The 21,703-nt window shown below is 52.2% G+C and overlaps 1 protein-coding gene across 9 annotated transcripts in view; it reads left to right on the top strand.

The window, feature by feature from the left end:
- The window catches only part of WDFY4 (WDFY family member 4), a 278,318-nt gene extending 257,301 nt beyond the window's left edge, over positions 1–21,017 (top strand). For 3 of the 9 annotated variants that reach the window (XM_029245825.1, XM_029245829.1, XM_029245828.1), the window contains 10 exons: positions 196–287; positions 2,376–2,588; positions 4,905–5,052; positions 6,129–6,313; positions 7,085–7,243; positions 11,230–11,409; positions 13,299–13,481; positions 15,497–15,734; positions 19,220–19,331; positions 20,545–21,017. In XM_029245825.1, the coding sequence (XP_029101658.1) occupies positions 196–287; positions 2,376–2,588; positions 4,905–5,052; positions 6,129–6,313; positions 7,085–7,243; positions 11,230–11,409; positions 13,299–13,481; positions 15,497–15,734; positions 19,220–19,331; positions 20,545–20,611 (1,577 nt within the window). In that variant the 3' untranslated portion in view covers positions 20,612–21,017. Of the gene's footprint in view, positions 1–195; positions 288–2,375; positions 2,589–4,904; positions 5,053–6,128; positions 6,314–7,084; positions 7,244–10,000; positions 10,196–11,229; positions 11,410–11,772; positions 13,482–15,496; positions 15,735–18,484; positions 18,683–19,219; positions 19,332–20,544 lie in introns of those variants that run through there. The other 6 variants (XR_003797097.1, XM_029245826.1, XM_029245827.1 and 3 more) reach the window with 6 other exon arrangements.
- Positions 21,018–21,703: the final 686 nt, after the last annotated feature.

Below are 21,703 nucleotides of genomic sequence, written 5' to 3' on the forward strand. Positions count from 1 at the left end.
GGGTGAAAGGCTTAGAACCCCAGTAGGAATATTCCAGGCAGAAAGGGTGGGGTCACTCCCCACAGAGGAGGCAGGAAGCAGTGTGGTCTATGCAAGAATCGTAGTACTAGACAGCTCAGTGTTTACACCCCTTGGTTCCCAGCCCAGTTTGGGCTCCCATTTATCCAAAGCCTTGCTCTTTCTCACCCCATTCAGGCTGCATGCAGGACGGGACAGCACTGGGGGACGTGCAACTCCCTCCCTGGGCTGATGGGGACCCACGGAAATTCATCAGCCTGCATAGACAAGTGAGTTGAGTGGGGTCATGGCAGAGTCCCTGGTATCCTGAATGAGGACCTCAGGGTGCCCTCAGTGTTCACTGAGACTTTCTGCCCGAGTGGATGGCTGTGATAAGCACTTCTGAGGCTCTTATGTCTGGAGGGCCCAGAGAAGCAGCTGGGTCCCGTGCCCCGGATTGGCAGGAGAAGGCTTGGGTTCTGGGCTCTTTTAAGAGCTCCATTAGGCTTTGCCCTTGTGCCAATTTGTTTTGGGACTCATGGGGGAAGCAAATTCAGATTCTTGTTGGATGGAGGGCAAGTCAGTGCCCTTAGCCAACTCTACACACAGGGCCAAGCCCTGGGCCATGTTGCCCAGTATAAGTCAGGGGGCTGGAGGCTCCAAGGGGCTCCCACTGGCCAAAAGATTTGCCAGGACTGGGGAGGACTTGACTTATTATGCAGAAAGGCTGATGTGGGTAGAGGCCAGAGGCCATTTGGGGTCACGTATCCTGGATCAAATACCTGAGTTAGCATAAACACATGACAGTCTGTTCAACATCAACATCATTAGTCATCAGGGAAACATACACTAAAACCACGAGATGCTACTACACATTCACAAGAATGGCTAAAATTTAAAGTACTGCCAAAACCAAGAGTTAAGCAAGGATGTGGAGCAAGCAGAATTCATCATGCGTAGCTGGTGGGGAAAAAATGGTATAGCCACTTTGGAAAAGAGCTTGGTCATTTCTTATGAAGTTGAAGATGCTTTTGCCGTATTGCCCAGCAATTCCACTTGTAGGTGTTTACCCAAGAGAAACGGAAACTTGTCCACAGAAAGATGTGTACACAAATATTCATCAGTTGTACTTATACTAGTCAAAAAGAAAAGACAACCCAAATGTCTATCACTGGTAAATGGCTAAACAAGTGATACATCCATACAATGGAATATTACTTAGCAACAAAAAGGAACAGATTATGGGTACATGAATCAACAGGATGAATCTCGAAAGCATTGTCCTGAGCAAAAGTAGCCCCAACCCAAAGCTCCATATACTGTGGGATTCTATTTTTGTGACTTGTTTGAAAAGGTAAACTGTGGAAGCAGAAAGCAGGTCAGGGGTTAGTCTGGAGTAGAAGAGAACTTTTTGAGTTGATGTAAATATTCTATATCTTGATTATGGTGTTGGTTACATGACTACATGCATTTTTTTAGGACACATTAAACGGTACAATTAGGGCAAATTTTATTGGCAGCAGGCCTGACTAGTAATAGCAAAGCTGTGTCTTTTCCTCTGTCCTTCTCCCTTGGCGAGGAGAAAGTTCTTCCCTGGTTTATCCTTGCCTCTGGGAGTTCGGTAATGGCAGTCGTCACACCTCCTGCGGCATTACCCACGTGTGGCCTTCTCAAAACCACTTTGGCCATGTGCCTCAGAAAATTAACCTGGCCCAGGTGACCTGATTTTCCCAAGCCCAAGTGTAAGTGTGCATGCCCTCCCAGAGGATCGATAAAGGGAGCCCAGAGAATTCCAAATGAACATCTTTGGGTTCTGGGGACCAAGCTTTGGAGCTGGGCTCTACTCAGCAGAAACGGGTGCCATCTCCCAGGTGAACTCTGGGACATCAAAACACAGGCCCACATTTCTTCTTTTTTTTGCGGTACGCGGGCCACTCATTGTCGTGGCCTCTCCCGTTGCGGAGCACAGGCTCCAGATGCGCAGGCTCAGCGGCCATGGCTCACGGGCCCAGCCGCTCCGTGGCATGTGGGATCTTCCCGGACCGGGGCACGAACCCGTGTCCCCTGCATCGGCAGGCGGACTCTCAACCACTGCGCCACCAGGGAGGCCCCCACATTTCTTCTTGCTCAAGGTTACTTTATGGACTGGATAGGCTAGTCAGACCTGTTGTGCCACACTAGCTGGAGGCAGGAATTAGGTGGTCCTCAGATGGACTGCGTGTCTGCTGCTTGGTGCTCATGCAACCCAGGGAGGCATCGCTCATCTTTCCTGTGCTGATCTGGCGTCCTGAACCACATGACCCGTCCTGATCTGGGCAGAGGGCCCATGAGTCCATGAGACACCTGTGTTTTTCATGCTCTTTGGGTTTTGGTTCCAGGCTTTGGAAAGTGACTTTGTTAGTGCCAACCTGCACCACTGGATAGACCTCATCTTTGGGTACAAGCAGCAAGGGTCAGCCGCAGTGGAGGCTGTTAATATCTTCCACCCCTACTTCTATGGTGACAAAATGGACCTCAGCAGCATCAGTGACCCCCTGATCAGAAGCACCATCCTGGGGTTCGTCAGCAACTTTGGACAAGTGCCCAAACAGGTACAGCATGCCGTGGCCTTTGTCTTGCTTTCTCAAAAGAGTGTGTGCAGGGTGAGCTTGGATGGGAGGGAGAGTGAGGAGTAAGCAAGGACTGGAGAGGCAAAACGGTCCTCAGTCATCTCCCTACGCCTTTGATGTCACGGCTTAACCCTCCATTACCATCTGATGTCGATGGAGGTGATGATATCGTTAATAATGATGAAGGCGACATCCATCTGTGACCCATGTGATAGACTCTATGGTAAATGCACAGGATATAATTCTTTATATGTGTAGCTACCCTGTAGGGTTGTTGTGAAGATCCAAAGAGTTAAGACACCAAGTGCTTGAAAGTGCCTGAAATACGATAAGCCTTCAACAAATGTTAGTTATCCGTGTGATTACCTCACTGAATCCTCTCGTAAGCTCTGGGTATGGGGGTTATACAGATCAGGAAACTGAGGCTCAGAGAGGCTAAATAAATAACTTGCCTACAGCTGCACCATTAGCAGGTGGCAGCGGGGAGATCTCACCCCATCTGTCTGGCTCCAAAGCCTGTGCCATATTGGCCCCGTTGTGAGAGCATCCAAATTCTGCCCCAGGGCCCCTGGTGAAATGGTAGGGGTCTTACATGGGCCTTTCGCTCCATCACCTCCATCCGCATCAGGATGGTCCCGTGGTGATGTGAGGCTGCGCCTTTACAATGACATCCTGATGCTTATTTAACTGATCTCAGCCCTCTTCAACTTCAAACTCCCATTTGGTGTAGTGATGTTTTATCCCTGAGCACAGCCATCTGGGTTCAGAAGCACAGCCCCATGGACTGTGGGGTCCCAGCCTGGGCAGTCAGGAACCACACTAGGAAATGAGTGCGTAGACCCAGTCAACTCCAGAACCATCCTGGGCATCAGCTTTCCCCACATGGAACCATGGGGCTTGGACGGGCTCATCTAATAACATCTCTTCTTTCTGGCCTTATTGTGACATGCCCAGGTTTGCGCAGCTCCTAGGTAAGGGAAACGTGGAAGGGCCTGAGGGTGACTTGGAGAACAGACCGCATATCCAAATGCGGGTTTGGCCAAGGAAGGCTTTGTAGAAAGGAGAGAATTTCAGGAATGAAGGTTGGGTAGCCAAATGGTTTCATTTTTTTAATCTTAAAAATATTATAATACAGATAAAACAAGTAATTCAAAGTAGCAGTCCACAAGCATGGATCATGGAAATCACACAATTTAAATTCTGGTTTTGCTTAATGAGATATTATATGAGCTTGTCAAAAATATTTCTAAAAAATCATCAGAATTAGAATTAGAATTCCACAAGTGGTCCCAGACTGAAGACAAGATTAAAATGCTTCAGGACCACGCACTGTTCTATCAAGGGGCTGTGCCTGCAAAAACTATTACAGGGACCCAGCCTGTGGTGCTTTCGTGATTCTGCTGTGAAAGGAGAACATTCTTTAATGCTCATTTAAAAATCATCGTTCTGATTTCTGTTTGTATTGATCACCCACCCAGCTTTTCTAGACAGTCTAGCATCTGATCGAGGGTTACAGCTGAACCAAGCCTGCTCCGAGACCCCCAGGCTGCCTGCTGAGCCCCACCTCTGCCTGTGCACCCGGCCGAGGCCAGCCCCCCGCATATCATGGCGCCCCATGGATGTTTCCATCTGCGAGCAGAGGACTGTGCTGATGGCTGGAGAAAGCAGCCCGGCACAAGCCCAGTCTGGGAGGGGAGGGCGGGGAGCTGGAGCTGGCCTCAGCTGCACTCGCTGGCCCAGCAGCACTTCATGCTTTGTCGAGTTTGGCATTAGGGACAATTTGACAGCAGAGATCTAAGAAAAATGAAAACAAGAAAGGCTGCTAATGGGGTTTGCCTGTGCTCTTTGGAATAGTTGAGAGGATGCTATTAAAGAATTCTGCGTTGATGCCCAGATGGATGGGCCTGCAGAGAGTTTGTAAGGAAAAGGGGAAAATATGAGAAAAAGCTCAAGCAAATGAAGAGAGACGTGATCTACGGAGGAAAGGGGATCATTCTGACCCTATGACATGAGAGGCAGCTCTCCCGGGGATCAGGGGCTCCAACTTGGAGAAGAAGACAGATTTGGCAACCAGGAGGGCTCTCTGCCAGCCCTGCGCCCTGACCTTGAGAAAGTAGAGCCCCAGGCCCCTCACCGGCAACATCCGAAGGTCGAACCAGATGGTTCTGTTTCAGCTCACCTCAGCCCAGGCAGCTCCCAGGGCAGAGGAGCAGCTGCGACTTGCCCGAGGACGGCTCCCCTTCTGTCCATCTGTCCTAATGACCCGTGCGGTGCGTGTCTGTCTCCTTGCCTCTGCAGCTCTTTACTAAACCCCACCCGGCCAGGACCACTGCAGGGAAGGCTTCCCCTGGAAAGGACGCCTCCACACCTGTGAGCGTGCCCGGTCACCCACAGCCCTTTCTCTACAGCCTGCCGTCGCTGAGACCCTCCCAGGTCACAGTCAAAGGTGAATACCTGGCCCTGCTTCGTTTGGTGCCCTGTCCCACAGCTGTCCCTTCAGTGACCGGTGTTCCTCTGGAGGTTCAGAGGCACAGGCCCAGGCAGGGGCTTGGGGGCTGATTCTGCATGGCTGTGTCTCCAGGCGTAACGGGAATCTGGGGAGACCTCTGCTCTGGAAGTGTCTGGGACCGCCTCTGTTACACCCTGACTTCTGAAGACCCACCAGTCTGTCTGTCTCTCTGAGACATGCACCCCCCTCTCTTTCACGTACAGACACATATATGAACACACACACACACGCATGTGCGCGCGCACACACACACCCCTCCTCACCTCCAGAGCCAAGTGGGAGGTCCCAGCTTTCCCAAGGGAGGGTTACAGCCCCCACTCTCGGCACCCCCATTCACTGTTGCTCCTGAGCATCCAGGTGGACCTGCAGCCACTAGCCAGGAGCATGTGCCCTGGGGCAGCTGGCCCGGCTATGAGTCCCAGCCCTGCTTCCTAGAGGAGCTGAGTGTGTGTGAAGTCTGATGTCTGTGCCACCCTGGGGCCTGCACTGCTTTGGGGATGTCTCACCACCTGGAATAATTTTCTGGTCCCAAGGAGTATAAGGTCAGGTTTTGGGGGGTTTTTCTTTTGAAATCCAAGAACAGTGTCCTTGGCATCTCCATACAAATACTGCGCACTAACCGATTGCATGACTGGACCTCCACCTCCAGACCTGCTAGAGTTGGTGCGTGGAAGGGTCAGGAAGGGCAGTGCCCCCAGGCTCCTCTGGCTGTGTGCTGTCTTCCCCAGAAGCCTGGGCTCCTCCTCCCTTGGCATCAGCCAGAAAGAGACACTCAAGACCTGCATGGCCACATGCATCTTGTATGTGCTAAGTCTGGGGAGGGACCCGGGGCCAGTGTGTAACGTGGCCCCCGGAGGGAGGCCCAGGAGGGAGGTACCTTGATGAGGAGCGGCTCGCGCCTGGGCAGGCACTTTGCCAAGTCGGGGTTGGCTGCGCATGGCTCCTCTCTGGGCCCAGCTAAAGCGGGTGTTGCCCTTTGACAAGTCGGCTCCGCCGTACTGACTGGGGGGCAGATATGTACCTTTTCTCTCTAGGCTCGGAATCCCCCAAAGGAGCCATCGGCCACATTGTTCCTACGGAGAAGACCATCCTGGCCGTGGAGACGAACAAGATGCTGCTGCCTCCTCACTGGAGCAGGACCTTCAGCTGGGGCTTTGACGACTTCAGCTGCTGCCTGGGCAGCTATGGCTCTGACAAGGTGAGTGGTGCCAGGGCGCAGGGCAGCCCCAGGGCCGCAGCCTCCTTCCGGTTGGGGCAGAGGTGGTAAGGAGACGGGCGAGCCCCAAGCAGCCACGGTCACCCACACCTCTTCCTCCACGTGGCTGTGCCCCCAGCCTGGGACTGTCACCCAGTGTGGGCAGAAAGTCCTGGGGCTCCTCCGGCCCAGGTCACAGCTTAAACTCAGAAGGGACATACTGAGTATTCGGCTGCCGCCAGACGCGAGCCACCCAGTTGCTCGTCCTCTACCCCTGCTTTAGGCCATCCACTTATGTCTACCTTCTTGATGTGGCCCTGGCTACCTCTGGCCTCCTTTGCTACCCTCGCTCCTCTCCCACCCTATCACGTGGCATGAATTCCCTACCCACCAAGCTTCCTCGGCCCTCCCTAGCCTTCCCCCACCTCCTTCACGAGGCAGCCTGTGAAACTGGTCCGAGATGTCACCCCTTCCTGAAAGCTGACTCCGACTTTCCCAGGCTCACGGGGCGTTTTTGCTGTGTCCCCATAGCCTCCTGCTCCCTTGTCTCTCCCCACCTGCTCCTTGTGTGGTGTGAGCTCTTTGGGGACAGACCTGGACGGCCTGGATTTCATCACCAGGGCTTGTCACGTCCCTCGACTCCCACAGCACGCGGACAGGCAGGCTAGCGGCACCATCCAGCCCTGCCTGCACCCCTCCGTCGCCCTGTCCCAGCTCCCTGCCCTGTGCCGGCTCTGGCACCAGTGCTCATCCCACTCGTCTAATCTCCCGCAGATCCTGATGACGTTCGAGAACTTGGCCGCCTGGGGCCGCTGTCTGTGTGCCGTGTGCCCATCCCCCACGACCATCGTCACTTCTGGGACCAGCGCCGTGGTGTGTGTGTGGGAACTCAGCATGGCCAAAGGTCGCACCACAGGCCTGCACCTCAAGCAGGTACAGTGCCTCTGCAGGTGGGGCGCCTTGGGCAGGTGTGGTGGCTCAGGGCAGGTGTAGTACCTTGGGCAGGTAGGGTGCCTCAGGCAGGTACGGTGCCCTAGCGTGCTCCAGCTCCCGAGCACTGAGAGCCCTGTCTCCCTTGGGAGCAGAGAGCACAGTGAGACACTGAGGGCAGCACATGGCTCTGTGTCATTCAGGGGCACGGTTTCATGCCCTTGGATGGATTTAACAAGCTCACAGGACCGGTGCCTCCCTGGAGACCCACACCTCGGTGAGAGATGCTGCTTACACGTGAGGGCCAGTGAAACTGGGGTTGTTGTGGTTTTTTTTGCACTAAGGGTCATGTTTGAACATTTGTCATGGGCACCTTTATGTGAATGGCCTCATTTTACCTCCTCAACAACCCTGTGTCCCCATAGCCTGTGGGATAATATAGGAATCATTATCATCCCTACTTCACTGGTGAAAAACCAGGTGCAAGGAAGTTAAGTGACATGTCCAAGATCATAGAGCCAGAAAATGAAAGACTATCTCAGAACAGGGGTGGTTGTGGCGGAAGCAGAGGGAAGAGACCTGGAGGCAGACAAGTCGTCTGGTCTTACCTCGCAAACCACGGCTGCTCAGAATAATAAACGGAGAGTGGAACCGACTGCTTACTTAACTCTGCACATTAACCATAATCTTGGAAAGCAGGTATTGTTAGTCCCACTTTTAGATAAGGAAACTGAGGCTCAGAAAGGTCAGGGTTGCCTTTTAATCTAGGTGTGTCTAACTCTAAGTCTAGTGCTTTCCCCTGTGTATGCTTGAACTTGCTGGAGAATATCGCTAGGGGACATTTCCACCTCCAAAATGCAATTCACGTTTACATCTGTGTTTTAGTGAACCGTATAGCCCCAAAGTAACAAAAAAACGTTAACCATACAAGGCTCACCACTGACCAGATTTCCTAAACTCAACATGTTTCACTGGAACTGATTCTGGGTTTCTCTGGATGCTTTTCTAGTCACTCAAGTCTCCCCAGAGCCTGCCCTTGTCCCCCGGCACCACCCCCAGCACTCGCGTGGTGCACAGCGACAGGCACTCAGTAAATGTGAGGTGAAGGAATGAATGTGTCAGTGCTGAGGGAGCTGGTTAATCCTGCAGAGGTGGTGGCATCTGCTGAGAGGCAGCTGTGTAGGTCAAGTGCAGGCTGCCTTCACCCAGACTCTCACGGGAAGTCCTCCCAAGCCAGCCTTGGAGCCCCCTGTGTTTTCACATCTTCACCTTCCTGACCTATGTGAAGAGACTGTGCACTACCATTACGGGTGTGGAGCATCCCCCTCTCCCAGGCATCACTCCGGGGACAGCAGGAGATCCAGCCCAACCCCAAAGCCACCTTGGGGAGCCGGGGAAGTGACCTACCCCCCATCGCCGCTCCAAGGTCCTGTTTAGTGGCGAAGATGCAGCATAAAAACCCCGGTACTGACAGCATAAAGCGTAATTTATCATCCTCTCCTAGTTATAAATCAAGAGAAAAAGGGTATCCCACAAGCTCTTGTTTCCTAAGCAAAATGAAACACTTTATCATTTACCTACAGAGGCTGACCTGGCCTTGGGGATCCCCCAGATGGGAAGCTGCTCAGAGAGGGAGGTCTGTCCCTGACTTGTAGGCAGAGAAGTCATCATTAAATAGCTTCATTAACAGTTTAAGTGTTTCATTTCTAAAAATATTACAACATTTAAGACAAATTTCAAAGTTAAACAGTTTTCTATAATCCCTATAAAAGTTCTCATTGTTGCATACTGCCACCCCCAGAGATACATATTTATACCATTCTGATCATTGTGTAGATATGTTGATTCTATTTTCACCCAGTGTATCAAATTGTTTCCGCCTTTCTACAGTCTCTGTAATTTACATTTCAATTGTTCCATATTATTCCATCTCCATAAAATTATATTTCAATTGTTTTATGTCAAGGCACCACAGTTTAATAAACCATTTCTTCTAAAACTAGACAGTTACATAGCTTCCAATTTTAACTATTTTAAATAGTGCTTCAGAAAACATCTTATATAGATTGCTGTTTGCTTCTGATTAATGGTTTCCTTATAGTAGATTTCAAGAAGTAGAATTTCAGCGCGGTGACATAATGCTTTCTATAATGGTTCTGTAGCTTTACAGTGCCACCACAATTAATTAGGAATACCCACCTCACCACAACATATCCAGCGTGGGGAATTATTTTCAGAGGGTTTTATTTTACTTTATTTTATTTATTTTTTGCTACTTGAGTTAGGTATAAGGTGATATAGTGGAGTTATTTTAATTGGCCATGGAGAAAGGTATTATTCTGAGAAAACAGAAGAGACAATGGAGAACATTTAAAATTGCTGTCCTCCATCATTTTTTCCCAGGCCTTTCCAGATGGGGAGTGGTGCTGGCTGCCTCCAGGTGCTCTAGTTTCCTGGCTGGTGGGAGGCAACAGCCTTACGTAGGTGGACAGTGCCTGTGCGTGCAGTGGTCCCTCACTCTCCAGCGCCTCCCCTGCAGAAAGCCGGCAGCCCTGGCTCCAGTAACGGACAGCTCACACAGGCTCTGGTCCCACAGCCTCTGTCTCTGAATCCGCAGCACATACACCTGGGTCCCCTGGCGTGCACTCTCTGGAGTGGTCCTATCCCCTGCAGTCAGAACTTAGCCATCAGACATAGTTCGTTCTGGGAGGACCACCAGGAAGCTCCTGTCAAACCCTCTGCTTTCCTCTATTCATTTAGACAGTTTCCACTTCCCTAATATGAACCCAGCCTTCTTCCGTGGGTCACATCCAGAACCTTGCCAGCACCATCTGGTTGATGCCGTGTTAGGATCCATGGAGCACAAATGGGAATCTGTGGCAGAACTTTTAATTGCTATGACCAGGCAAAGTGACAGCTTTGAAAAATGACGCTCAGCCTCATTGACCCAAATGAGTGAGTGGTGGACGGTCCTGGGGGTGGAGACTCACCGCTAGGTGAGGCAGGGTAGTCACGTTTTAGAACACCACCTCCGCACTTCTCAGGCTAATTCCAGAGGACAGCAGGCATGTGTGCTCATGACAGCTCTCAGACCAGGCTTAGCTGGCAGCCTCTGGGACAGCTGTGATGGAAACTGTGCCGCTGCCAGCAGCAGTGGGCCTGGGGGTACCAGTGTGCCTGGCAGGCCTCCCCAGTGCCTCAGGAACGTGTCCCCAGGGAGCAAGGCCTCTGGCCAGGTCTGGACACGTAACCATCCATAAGCCAAGCCAGACCCTGCACAGGCCAACCTGAGGGCCAAGACTGAGGCCCTGAGTCACCGGCTGCTAGGAAGCGGATCCTTTGGACTTGAAAAGTCACACCTTTTAAACTATGACCTGACCTCCCTGCCTTCTTCCCAGTTTAGTTTCCAGGGGCACATGTGTTTCTGAGATTCCCTTAGTGTGATGCTCAAACTTGAGCATGCCTGAAAAATCCCCGGACAGCTTGTGAAAACCCAGGTTTCGGGGCCCCACTCCCAGAGTTTCTGATTCAGTAGATCTGGGTGGGGCCAAGAATTCACATTTCTGACAAGTTCCCAGATGATGCTTGTGCTGCTGGCTGGGACCCCACACATTACAAGTCAGTGCCCTTTGCATATTAATAGCGGTGTGTGTTGCTTCTGGATGCAAGACAGTGTAGGAGAGCACAGAGCATGAGGATGCTACTGGTGTCTCTGTTTGGGTTATGATAAAAGGACTCTCCCCAGCTGAGCCTCAACCCTGGAAAGTGATGGTACTGAGAAGCCAGCCATTGACCCATGACTACACACACACACACACACACACACACACACACACACACACACCCCACAGACTTTGGAATCACTGAGTCACCCTGAGTCTCTGTTTCCTCATCTGGGGCCCAACAGTAAAAGGGAGAGTGGAACATCTCCCCAAGTAGCTGGGTTAAGGGTCCCTCGCATAACCTGTGACTCCGTCCCCTGTCCCTAGGCCTTGTATGGACACACACAGGCTGTCACATGCCTGGCGGCATCGATAACCTTCAGCCTCCTGGTGAGTGGCTCCCAAGACTGCTCATGTATCCTGTGGGACCTGGACCACCTCAGCCGTGTAGCCTGCCTGCCCACCCACAGGGAGAGCATATCTGCCGTTGCCATCAGCGATGTGTCGGTGAGGCCCCTCTTTCTCAAATGTCTGTGTCCTCAACATGTCCATGCTTCTGCACGGTGGCATGGTGGCCAGTGCCCCGAGAGGAAACCTACGGGCAAAGACCACCCCAGAGTATTGAGAGACCCCAGATGTGTGGAGCATTCTCTACACAGGCAGAGTAGAGCCATCAACAAGTCTCAATTTGGGTCTTGATTTTAATTTTTTGCTTCTTTATTTTTTTCCCTCAGGGGCTGGGGTAGTGGGAGGTGTCTGTTCTAACACAGGCGTCAGGGAGTTGGGGCAGGAAGTTGGCTTTGGTGAGAGATCTTCTGGGTTGCCTGACTAATTCAGCTAGCTGACTGCAAATCTGTGTTGACTCGGCAGGTGCCTCTGGTCTCCAAGGCAGGAAGTGCCTCTGCTTGTCCCTCCATGCTGGCTACCAAAGATAAGCCTGCCAGGAACGTGTGTGTGTGTGTGTGTGTGTGTGTGTGTGTGTGTGTGTGTGTGTGAGATAGACTAATATATATATTAATATATATATATATATCAGTGTATACATATATCAGTTTTATATATCAGTGTATACATATATCAGTGATATATATATATATCAGTGTATACATATATCAGTGATATATATATATCTATCTCAGTGTGGAGCTTCTTCTACACTGGAATCCCCATCATAGGGTATGGGGTTTTCTGAGGATCCAGAGACTCTGCATCTGCTAATAGAAAAACCTAGGGGCCTGGAGCCTGGACAGACTGAGCAGGGGTACCACAGGAGGAGGAAGAGATGATGAAGGAGCCTCCTGGTGCTAACTTTGGCTGAAAGTGGTGATGCAGATAGGCTTGAATTCAGGATGAATGTTAGCTGGGCATATGGATGATGGTGGATGGATGATGGACGGATGGATAGATGGTGGGTGAATGGATGAATGGGTGCATATACTGGGGAAACCACCAAGCCCTGATCTGGGAGAAAATAAATTCATAAGGAATTATGTCCCCAGACCTCAGAGAAGACTGATATCAGGACAACAACTTGTTTAACTCAACTTGTCCTGGAGCTGGTTGAGTTCACTGAGTGCCTGCTGGGCCCCGCGCTGGGTGCTTGGCAGAGATGTATCAGACATGGTCCCCGGCCTCAGGCAGACTCCACCAAACAATTCAGGAAAGGACATGATGGAGCCCAGCCCAGAGGGCTGCAGAGGGGCATGGAGCTCCCTACATCCCTTCTGTGGTCAGGGCAGGGTTCAAAGGCATGGCCCCAGATGGCTCTTGGGGTCCTTGGTGGGTCCTTGGTGACAGTGACCGCTACTCTATTGGGCACAAAATAGACAAGGACTTGAGAAGAAAACACTCTGGACATAAACATTTTGGAAGATGCAATGGGCAGATTTCTCCTCAGGAATTCCCCCTGGGGCGGGTGGGGGGAAGTTTGCCCCATTTTATGAGCCACATGCAGTCATTCAAACCTCTGTGCCCTGCCCTCCACCAGGTGTCATCCAAAGCTGCCTCATGGGGACAGGGCTGGCCAGCCAGGTGTAGACCCCGTGTCCAGGCCAGGGGTGGCGTCCGGGATGGGTCCTCGGTGCCAGTCAGTACGCTGCCAGGGAGAGGGCTGTGGGAGGAGCCCAAAGGGTGAGCCGGTCGGTCTGTGCTGGGGAAAGCAGTATCCAAACACTTGATTGCAGTATGAAGAGAACCAGAAATGTACACTTGTGCCAAAACACAGCAGACCTATGAGTCTGCTGGGAAGAAGTGGGTGTCTTAGGAGGTCTGGGAGTACCTTGGTTAGTCCTCAGAAGATGACAGGTTGAGGGTGCTTATGTGTACAAACTGAGTGGCTGGGCAGATGGGGAGGCAGTGACTCCTGCCTGAAGTGAAGCCCACTCTCACTGCTGCAGGGCACCATCGTCTCCTGTGCGGGAGCCCACTTGTCCCTGTGGAGTGTCAACGGACAACCCTTGGCCAGCATTACCACAGCCTGGGGCCCAGGAGGAGTCATAACCTGCTGCTGCGTGATGGAGGGGCCAGCATGGGACACGAGCCATGTCATCATCACAGGGAGTCAGGATGGCATGGTCCGGGTAGGTGTGTTGGGCAGAATGAGGGCATGGTACAAGAAATGTGTTCATCTCCATTCTACCCACTTCCTCTAAGGGTCAGATCTGCAGGCTGCATTTAAGACCATCCCAGACCACGTCCCCACACAGCAAGTGAGGGCAAAGGCAAGGCTCTTTCCAGGCAAAAAGTAAATACATAAAATTATATAAAATTTTATACATACATATACTCATACAATGAAATAAATACTTACTGTCACAAGATATAAAAGCTGAATGGTCAAATGCATAAGAACATAGGCCATTACTGAAAAGAGACATTTGGGCCATCCATTCATCCAACCGTCTATCCACTAATCCACCCACCCATCCAACTATTTATCTCTCTACCTACTCATCCATCCATTCACTATTCCATTCATTCATCCATCCTTTCATTCTTCCATCCATCCTTCCACCTACCCATCTACCCACTCACATGCCCCTCCAACTATCCATCCATCTATCCACCTAACATTCATTGAACTCTGGCTCTGTACCAAGTTCCTACAAGCCATAGGGGACACAGAGATTAATAATAAACAGGGCCTTGTCCTCAAGATGCTCACATTCTAGAAGAGAAGACAAACAGAAAACACATGAATGTGGTTCGTGCTATGACTGGGATAATCAAAGAGTGCCATGGATCCTCTGAGGAGGGCCATGGACAGAGAGATCATCAAGAAACCAAGAAGACAACGAAGGAGAAACACTGAGGTGGGAGGTGTAGCACGGAGAGCAAAATACAGGTAATTTTTCCGAGACTGACAGGGAGGAGGAAGGAATGAATAAGATAAGGAGTAATTAAGAGCCCTACTCAAGAAACTGGCACTTGAAATCCACAGTTTGTGAGAGGAAATGTCAATTGAATGCCACTAGGTATTCAAGAAAATGCCCTTTGAATCCTCCACGCATTTGTGAAAGCTCACTGTGTGCCAGCATGGCTAAAACGCAGCCCTGTCCTCCCAGAGCCTCCACGCCCAAAGTCTCAGAATAATCATGGAGGTGATGCTTCAGGAAGCAGAATGAGTAGCGTGGTGGGGGTCCAAGGGGAGCATGGATTTCTTTCCAGCAGAGAGAGTTGGCATTTCAGCGGAGCCCTGAGGATGAGGAGAGGTCGGGGCATATGGAGAAGGCCATGCAGGCTGGTGCACCAGCGTGCATGCACAGGAGAGTTGACTGAGGGGAACCCCCCCGAGAAATCTCCAAACAGGGCTCCATCCGTCGGCCGGGAGGGCCAGGGTCGCTGCAGAGAGCAGGGTGTCCTGGGTTGGCCAAAACATGAGGAGGCAACGAAAGGCCGGGCTGGGTGGGTCGTGGTCGGCACTGTGGGTCAGTCAGAGGAGCCTGGGCGGCTGAGCAGCAGCTGCCTTTCCTTCGTGGGGCCCCCAGCGCAGGAGCGTGAGTCTTCCAGGGGCTCAGCCCTCGTCCACTCGGCGCAGTGACTCCCGGGACGGCTTGGCACTGGGCTAGACCCGGCATGGCGCTCACAGCAGCATGTAAGTGGAGGCTGCTCGTTGTCCTGTGGGGACAGAAAGTCCAGGCTCGGCAAGTGAGACGCCGTCTCTGCTCAGCCTGAGGGCGCCCACTTCAGGCCTGGGACCAAGGACCAGACACAGAGGACGGGAGGCCCTGCTGCCGAGTGGTGAGGGAGGCTTCCAGGGATGGTGGCAGACAGACAAGAAGGCACTAGCTGAGTAAAATGATAGTAAGCTGGCTGCTGAGTCTCGTCCCTGTAGGTAAGGGGTTGGGGGAGATGCCCCATGACCCAGAGGTGGGGAGGGAACTCGCCCAAGCTACAGCTGTGCTCGGCCAAACCTCCGCACAGGGAAACTGAAGCCTAAGCGGGCTTTTCTCCCGAGAATATGGCAACGTCAAAAGTGAAAGGGCGCCATGCCCCCCTTCCCTCAGGGTCCCCCAGGTGTGGGGGAGTGGATGGGCCCCGAGCCTGCAGACAGGTTCACTGCCCCAGCCCATGGCATGTTCTCTGTTCTGGACAGATCTGGAAGACCGAGGAGCTGAAGATGTCTGTTCCCGGGCAGGCAGCGCCAGAGGGGCCCTGGGCTCCACCTCCAAGCCCCAGAGGTAACTGCTGTGCTAGTGATGCCTGTGGGGCGCCCTTGGCTTGCTCAGCCCTCCCTCCCCTCTCCTCTCCTTGGCCCGAGGGCTGCAGCTCCATCCAGGCCTGCAGAACCCAGGGAAGCCGTCAAGTCTCTTGGGATGTTGCCAAGTTTGCAGGTGAGGAGCACGTTTCCTGAGAGCTGCTGGTGGAGTGTGAAGTGGTGTCTCAAAGCCTCCCTGAGTACCAGGCTCATGCTGCAGGGATCAGCGAGCTCTGGGATGCTTCTCGGGCGTGTGACCACTGGTGACGGTGGTTGTGGGGCTCCGGAGCCCCAGGAGGGGGACACGCCCAGCAGGGCTTGGTTTGATGCTCTCCGTCTTCCTGGGTGACTCTTAAATGCCAAACTCCCCAGCCCAGGACTTGGATCCAGCTGGCTGTTGGCCTGGACTGCCAGGCTGCAGACAGGAGCAGGGACGGCTTTGCTGTGTCCCGGGGAGAGGAAGTGGTTCCATAGGCCCCAGTCTGCCCTGCTGATCCTGACTCAACCCCGCTACTCTCCATGGCAAGTTCCTCAAAGTGGGTCTGAGGGTCATCTGCGTCAGCATCGCCCAGGAGGCTCATGGAACATTGAGATCCGGGACCTGTTCTCAACCCAACCTCAGGAATAAGGTTGGAGGTGGTTAGAGTTCCCATGTCTAACAAGTCCCCAGGTGAGTGGTGGTGTCGCCGAAGTAAGAGGACCACTGTCTTTCAGCAGAGCCCTCTTTGGTTGTGGCAGCTGGGCCTGAAGCAAGAAAATCTGTTCTCCCTTCTGCCATCATGGCCTCTGGCACCAGCACCACCCTGGCCACCGTCGCAGAGCTGTGAGGGAGAGAGCTGACCGTGAGCAGTGTCCGCTGTGCACGCTTCCCGTGCATTCTCTTATTTCTCACGGCAACCCCACGAGGAAGATACTACGATGACACCTGTGTGAGAAATAAGGAAACTGAGGCAGGGAGCAGTCCAGCAACTTGCCCAAAGTGACCCAGAAGCGCATTACTACTATCGTTCTCATTTCTGCCGCCAGAGTAGACACGCCCACTGCCAGAATGAGCTCGGCCACTGGCACCAGCCCGTTCCCTCCAGGATGAGCGCAGGCACAAACCTTACCACCAAGGCCGTCACCTCCTCTTCTCACATCCCTGGGGCCCCGCCATCACCTCCTCCAGTGCAGCCAAGCTTTCTCAGTTCTGTCTTCGTCAAAGGTTCTGGCCCAGAACTGAGACATCCTTCTTCGTGCCCACGATTCAAGAAAGCACGTTACCATGATACGAGAACTCTCCCGTCATCATGAGTCCTTCTGCTTTGCTCTGCATTTCAGGACCCATGACCATCCACTAGAGAGAATTTTCCAGGTTGTGGAGGGTTGCCTTCTAAAGGGAGTAGCCATTTTTAGTTAGTTCATTTCTGAAATGTGCTCTGCACGTCCTTGATTCATTTAGTCACTGATTCATGGATTCTTTATTCACACAGTAGGGGCACTTGCTCAGCCCCTACTAGGTCCTAAGATCTACATGGGAATCCCTTCCTTCAAGATAACACCATCTGGAAGCCCTTGTCCACAATCTGGGCTGACCAGAGTGGTGACCCTACAAGAATCTACAACCACTGTGGATTCAGTTCACTGGTCCTAAGATCTCTAGGGTCCTTTGGGACCACAAGGAATCAGCCCATCTTAGTGTAAAAAGAGACGCGTGAGGATCGCGCATTCTAAGGAACTCACAGCACTTCTTTGGAGAACAGGGACCAAACTCTCTCCCCTGCCTCCACCCACTCAGAGAGCAAGTACGAGGTTCTTATCCTCTGCCTGTTCATGAAGAGATTCTGTGGCACACCTGCTTGAGAGAGCACACCATTTCAGTCTTGGGCTCAGCTGCCCACTTCTGAAGTTTCCAAGCTCCCATAAGCTAAAGGTATTAGCTCAGCCCCTGGTTGATAAGTGGATGTCTGAGCAGGAATGCTGGTTGCGTGGGTGGGTGGATGAATGGTGGGACAGACAGACAAAGGGCACCTCAGAGCCGTTCCGTTGGTTCTGGAAGTGCCAATGGATTCACGGGTTTCTACTCAGGATGGACAAGGTTGTGCTCATTGGGAATGGGGTTTCGTGAAATGAGAAGATGAAAGTCAGGAAACAAGGCTCTAGACCCAGCTGTGTCTCCAGCAACCTCTTAGGCCCTCAGTTTCACCCTCTGTCTTCATCAATAGAGGTACTTCCTGTACATCCTAACTTGTAGGAAGCAGATGACAGAAAGATAATAGACGTAGTCCAAGACCTACTCAACAAAATGTGGTCCATCATTATCATTTTCTTGGACTACTAAGAGACTTCTTCTCCCCTAACACACCAGCTGATGACATTAGGGGACTTACAAGATGGTGTCAGGTGGACAGGAGCCCCAGGCCCACATCCTTCCCATGCTGTTTGTCCTGACCTGCCTGAGGTCACAACTGTCAAGTGGAATTAACTTCCAGGGTTGCAGTTACAGTTCAAGGGAGGATTTGGATGAAATGACACAAGGGCACAGACATATTCGTAAAACTCAGGCTGGGCCACCACTTAGAGTTAGCAAATCCATGTGCAGATTTACAAGCCTCAGCCACTGGAGGGCTTGTTGTTCTCATAATGTTGCTTATAACTGTTTTGTTGGAAGGGGACCAGTACTGGGCCTGACATACAGATATTTGCACGTCTCTTGGTGTGTCTATTACTGCATTCCTCAAATACCTTAAGGGGCAAGAAAGGAGTTCTTTGAGGGTATTGAGGATATTAAGGTTACTGCATTTGTGTGCAGATGTAATCTGATTTCTGCCTGGAATTCATTTATTTGTCATTTGCAGCAAGGACCAACCCAGTTGAGTCCAATTTATTTTTGGAATCGCTCCATAGATTTGGGCTCCATCTGGTACATAAAAAATGCTTGGGAAGAGCTTGGATTTTTGCACAAACACAAAATGCACAGAGCTGCCTGCCACCCTGGGACAGCTGGGGCAGCTGCACCACTCCTGCCCTGACTCCGACCAAGTGACTTTGCAGAGACAGACCCAGCTGACGTCTCTCCACCTCACCCTCCAAGAAGCAATTACTGTATGTCCCCAAATACAGTCATTAAAATGACTGAAGTAACAATCATTGAGTTATATTTTTTGAAAAAACGTTCTCTGCATTTAATTATTGGTTGTGGCGTGAGAGGATTTAGATAAGTTGATAATGCCGACTTTATGTAATTTATTTTTACTAGGCAATTATGGGCTGCATTACATTCCTGGCAGCAAGGTATTGTGGGGCATCTTATTAAGCATAAAGCCAGTAAACACTGATGAACAATTTTGCTGAACTAGGCATGCAATTTAGAAAGCAATAATACACAAATCCAATTTGGTACACAATGGATACCGCAGCACGTCAGCACATGTAACTATCACAGCCTGCAAATTAAATTGGGACGGCCCTTTTTGCAACAGCACAGACCAAGATTAAATATATTTTCCCCCTCAATTTAACAAGTTGCTGACCACAAATATAAATATATGTGTATGTGTTTGTGGCCCTGCGTGTAGACGTACACATGCACGTGTGTGAAAACGCTTGGGTTTTCTAACTCCCCTCGCCCACTCCTCACAGGTCACAGGTGGGAGAAGAATCTTGCCCTCTGCAGAGAGCTGGATGTCAGCGTTGCCTTGACAGGGAAGCCCAGCAAGGCCAGCTCTGCGGTGACAGCTCTGGCTGTGTCCAGGTAACGACGGGCTGGCTGCTCCCGGCCTCCAGCAGAGGGCGCTGTGCCACCCCTAGGAAAGCCCTGGCTGTTCTGCTCAGGCCTCCCTGGCCCTGGGAGGTGGCCTCACTACAGGGACCCAGGGACCCAGAGGGGCCCAGCATATACAGCATAAGGGCGAGGCGGCCGTGCAGGGCCCTAGGAAATGGTTTTTGACACACACATTCTTGCTCTTTCTCTCTCTCACTCTCTTGAATATCTATGAATTCATAAAGAAATCCAGGAGGTAGGGCTTCCCTGGTGGCGCAGTGGTTGAGAGTCCGCCTGCCGATGCAGGAGACACGGGTTCGTGCCCCGGTTCGGGAAGATCCCACATGCCGTGGAGCGGCTGGGCCCGTGAGCCATGGCCGCTGAGCCTGCGTGTCCGGAGCCTGTGCTCCGCAACGGGAGAGGCCACAACAGTGAGAGGCCCGCGTACCACAAAAAAAAAAAAGAAATCCAGGAGATAAAAGTATATTGTTTTGTGATTTTATCCTAAAGAGGGACTTTTTTCCTGAGGTCCACTGCCAGTTGTTAACATTTGGTATAATGATTATCCTACATTACAGAAATTGCCTTTCAAGGGCTCTAAGCCAATGTGGAATAGACAAGTGTCAGATACTACGTTTGGCTACATTATTTTATTCTTCACAATTACCCAGGGGCGGTGCTTACTGTCATTAGCCCATTCTACTCACTAGGAGCGTAGTCTCGGGGGGCCAGACCTTCAGGAGCCACTGTCCTTCCCTCCCTGCCCTGGAGGGGGCCATTTGGGGTCCGTGGTGGTAGGAATGCTGGGCTGAGGCGGGGTGGCTCAGGCTGGAGTCTGTGGGTAGGGATAGAAGGCCCTGAGCCCTAATTCTTTGCTGGAGAACTTGTCCTCCCTTCTGCCCACCAGCCTGGCTGCGGATCAGCTCGAGGGAGAAGTTCAGGGCCTCGCCCTGCCCCCTGGAGCCCTGCTCTCTGGGAGCGTCCCCTCAGTGCTTTGGGAGCCACAAGCCTCCTAGTTCAAAGCTGTCCCCAGTTCAAAAGACTCTCCGGTGGGTCAGCTCCCCCCGCTTCAGGTGGCCGCCAGGTACAGGCTCCTGGGGTCCTGGACTGAAGCCCCACGTTGTAATGCCATGCACGCAGGCTGGGATAAGCAGGATGCACTGGCTTTGCTCTAACACGCTTGTCTGTTCTTTCTCTTCCCAAGAAACCAGACCAAACTCCTGGTCGGCGATGAGAAGGGGAGAATATTCTGCTGGTCCGCAGAGGGTTAGGAGGCGAGAGCTGGTGGAGGCGCTGGCATGGCAGCCGTGTGCCCTGAGGGGCAGCAACACCAAGCAGAAGGCGCAGACTCAGTGCCAGGGGCGCCAAGGAGACCCCCAGCCTCCCTTCCGAAAGGTCCCCAAGGATGTGGCTGCTGGCCGCTAGAGCTACACACCCTGAACTTTGGCCTTGGATTGCACAGAGATGCACTTCTACAAAACAGATACACGTGCCCATCGGGGCCCGTGAGCAGAGCACTGGAAAGCGTGGCACGAGGGTGCCAACCGGCGCACGAAATCACACGTGACTCACTTTTCAGAGGGCTTACTGCACTGGAAAAACACTGGGCCGCTTACTGGAAACTAATGGGAAAGACTGTATTGTTGTTATTTTACTAAAACAACTATTTTCCAAACACAAGAGGGCTCTTGAGTTTAAAATTTCCACCCTTTCCCACTGAAGTATTTGTAGCTCCACGCTTAGAAAGGCCTCAGGGACGCACAGCCCCCTTTCAGAGTGTTTCTCCGCCCCTCCAGCTCCCCCGGTGGAATCTGGCTCCTCCCGTGGTCTTGCTTGCTGTGCGGGGGACCTTAGCGTCGGGAGCAGGGGCCCACACTCGAGGCCCAGCGGCCGTGGCTGGGCTCAGGCCACGGACGCAATGGCTGCCCACCGCAGGCATAGGCCAGTCAGCTGGGAGGACACACCCTGCCTGGGGTGCCTGCTCCCACTCTGCACCCCACAAGCAGGTGGTGGGTCCCAGCTGGGCTCAGTCTTGGCAGGTTTTTCCAGGGACCTGTCCATACATGGTCAAGGGCCCCAGTCCACATGCTGGTTTTGAGTTGCAGCTCATCTTGCGAGAATCTGGACTGCCATGTGACTTTGGCTCTCCATCTGAAAGTACATGGCAGGTGGCTAGTTAGCCCCTCTGAGGAATTCCAGTACCTTAAGGTTCAGGCATTGGATACTGAAGGCATCACCCTCATTCTCACGTCTTCTCCTCACCCCCAGCCTTCTGGAAGCCTTGAAAGGAAATTCACCTGCCTCTTCAATGAAATCCAGCTAAGGTGGGCATACAGAGATTTGGGGAGGCAACACTCCTTAGC

The sequence above is a fragment of the Monodon monoceros genome, unplaced genomic scaffold (assembly GCF_005190385.1).
Source record: "Monodon monoceros isolate NGI ecotype Baffin Bay Population unplaced genomic scaffold, NGI_Narwhal_1 Super_Scaffold_4, whole genome shotgun sequence".
NCBI lineage: Eukaryota > Metazoa > Chordata > Mammalia > Artiodactyla > Monodontidae > Monodon > Monodon monoceros.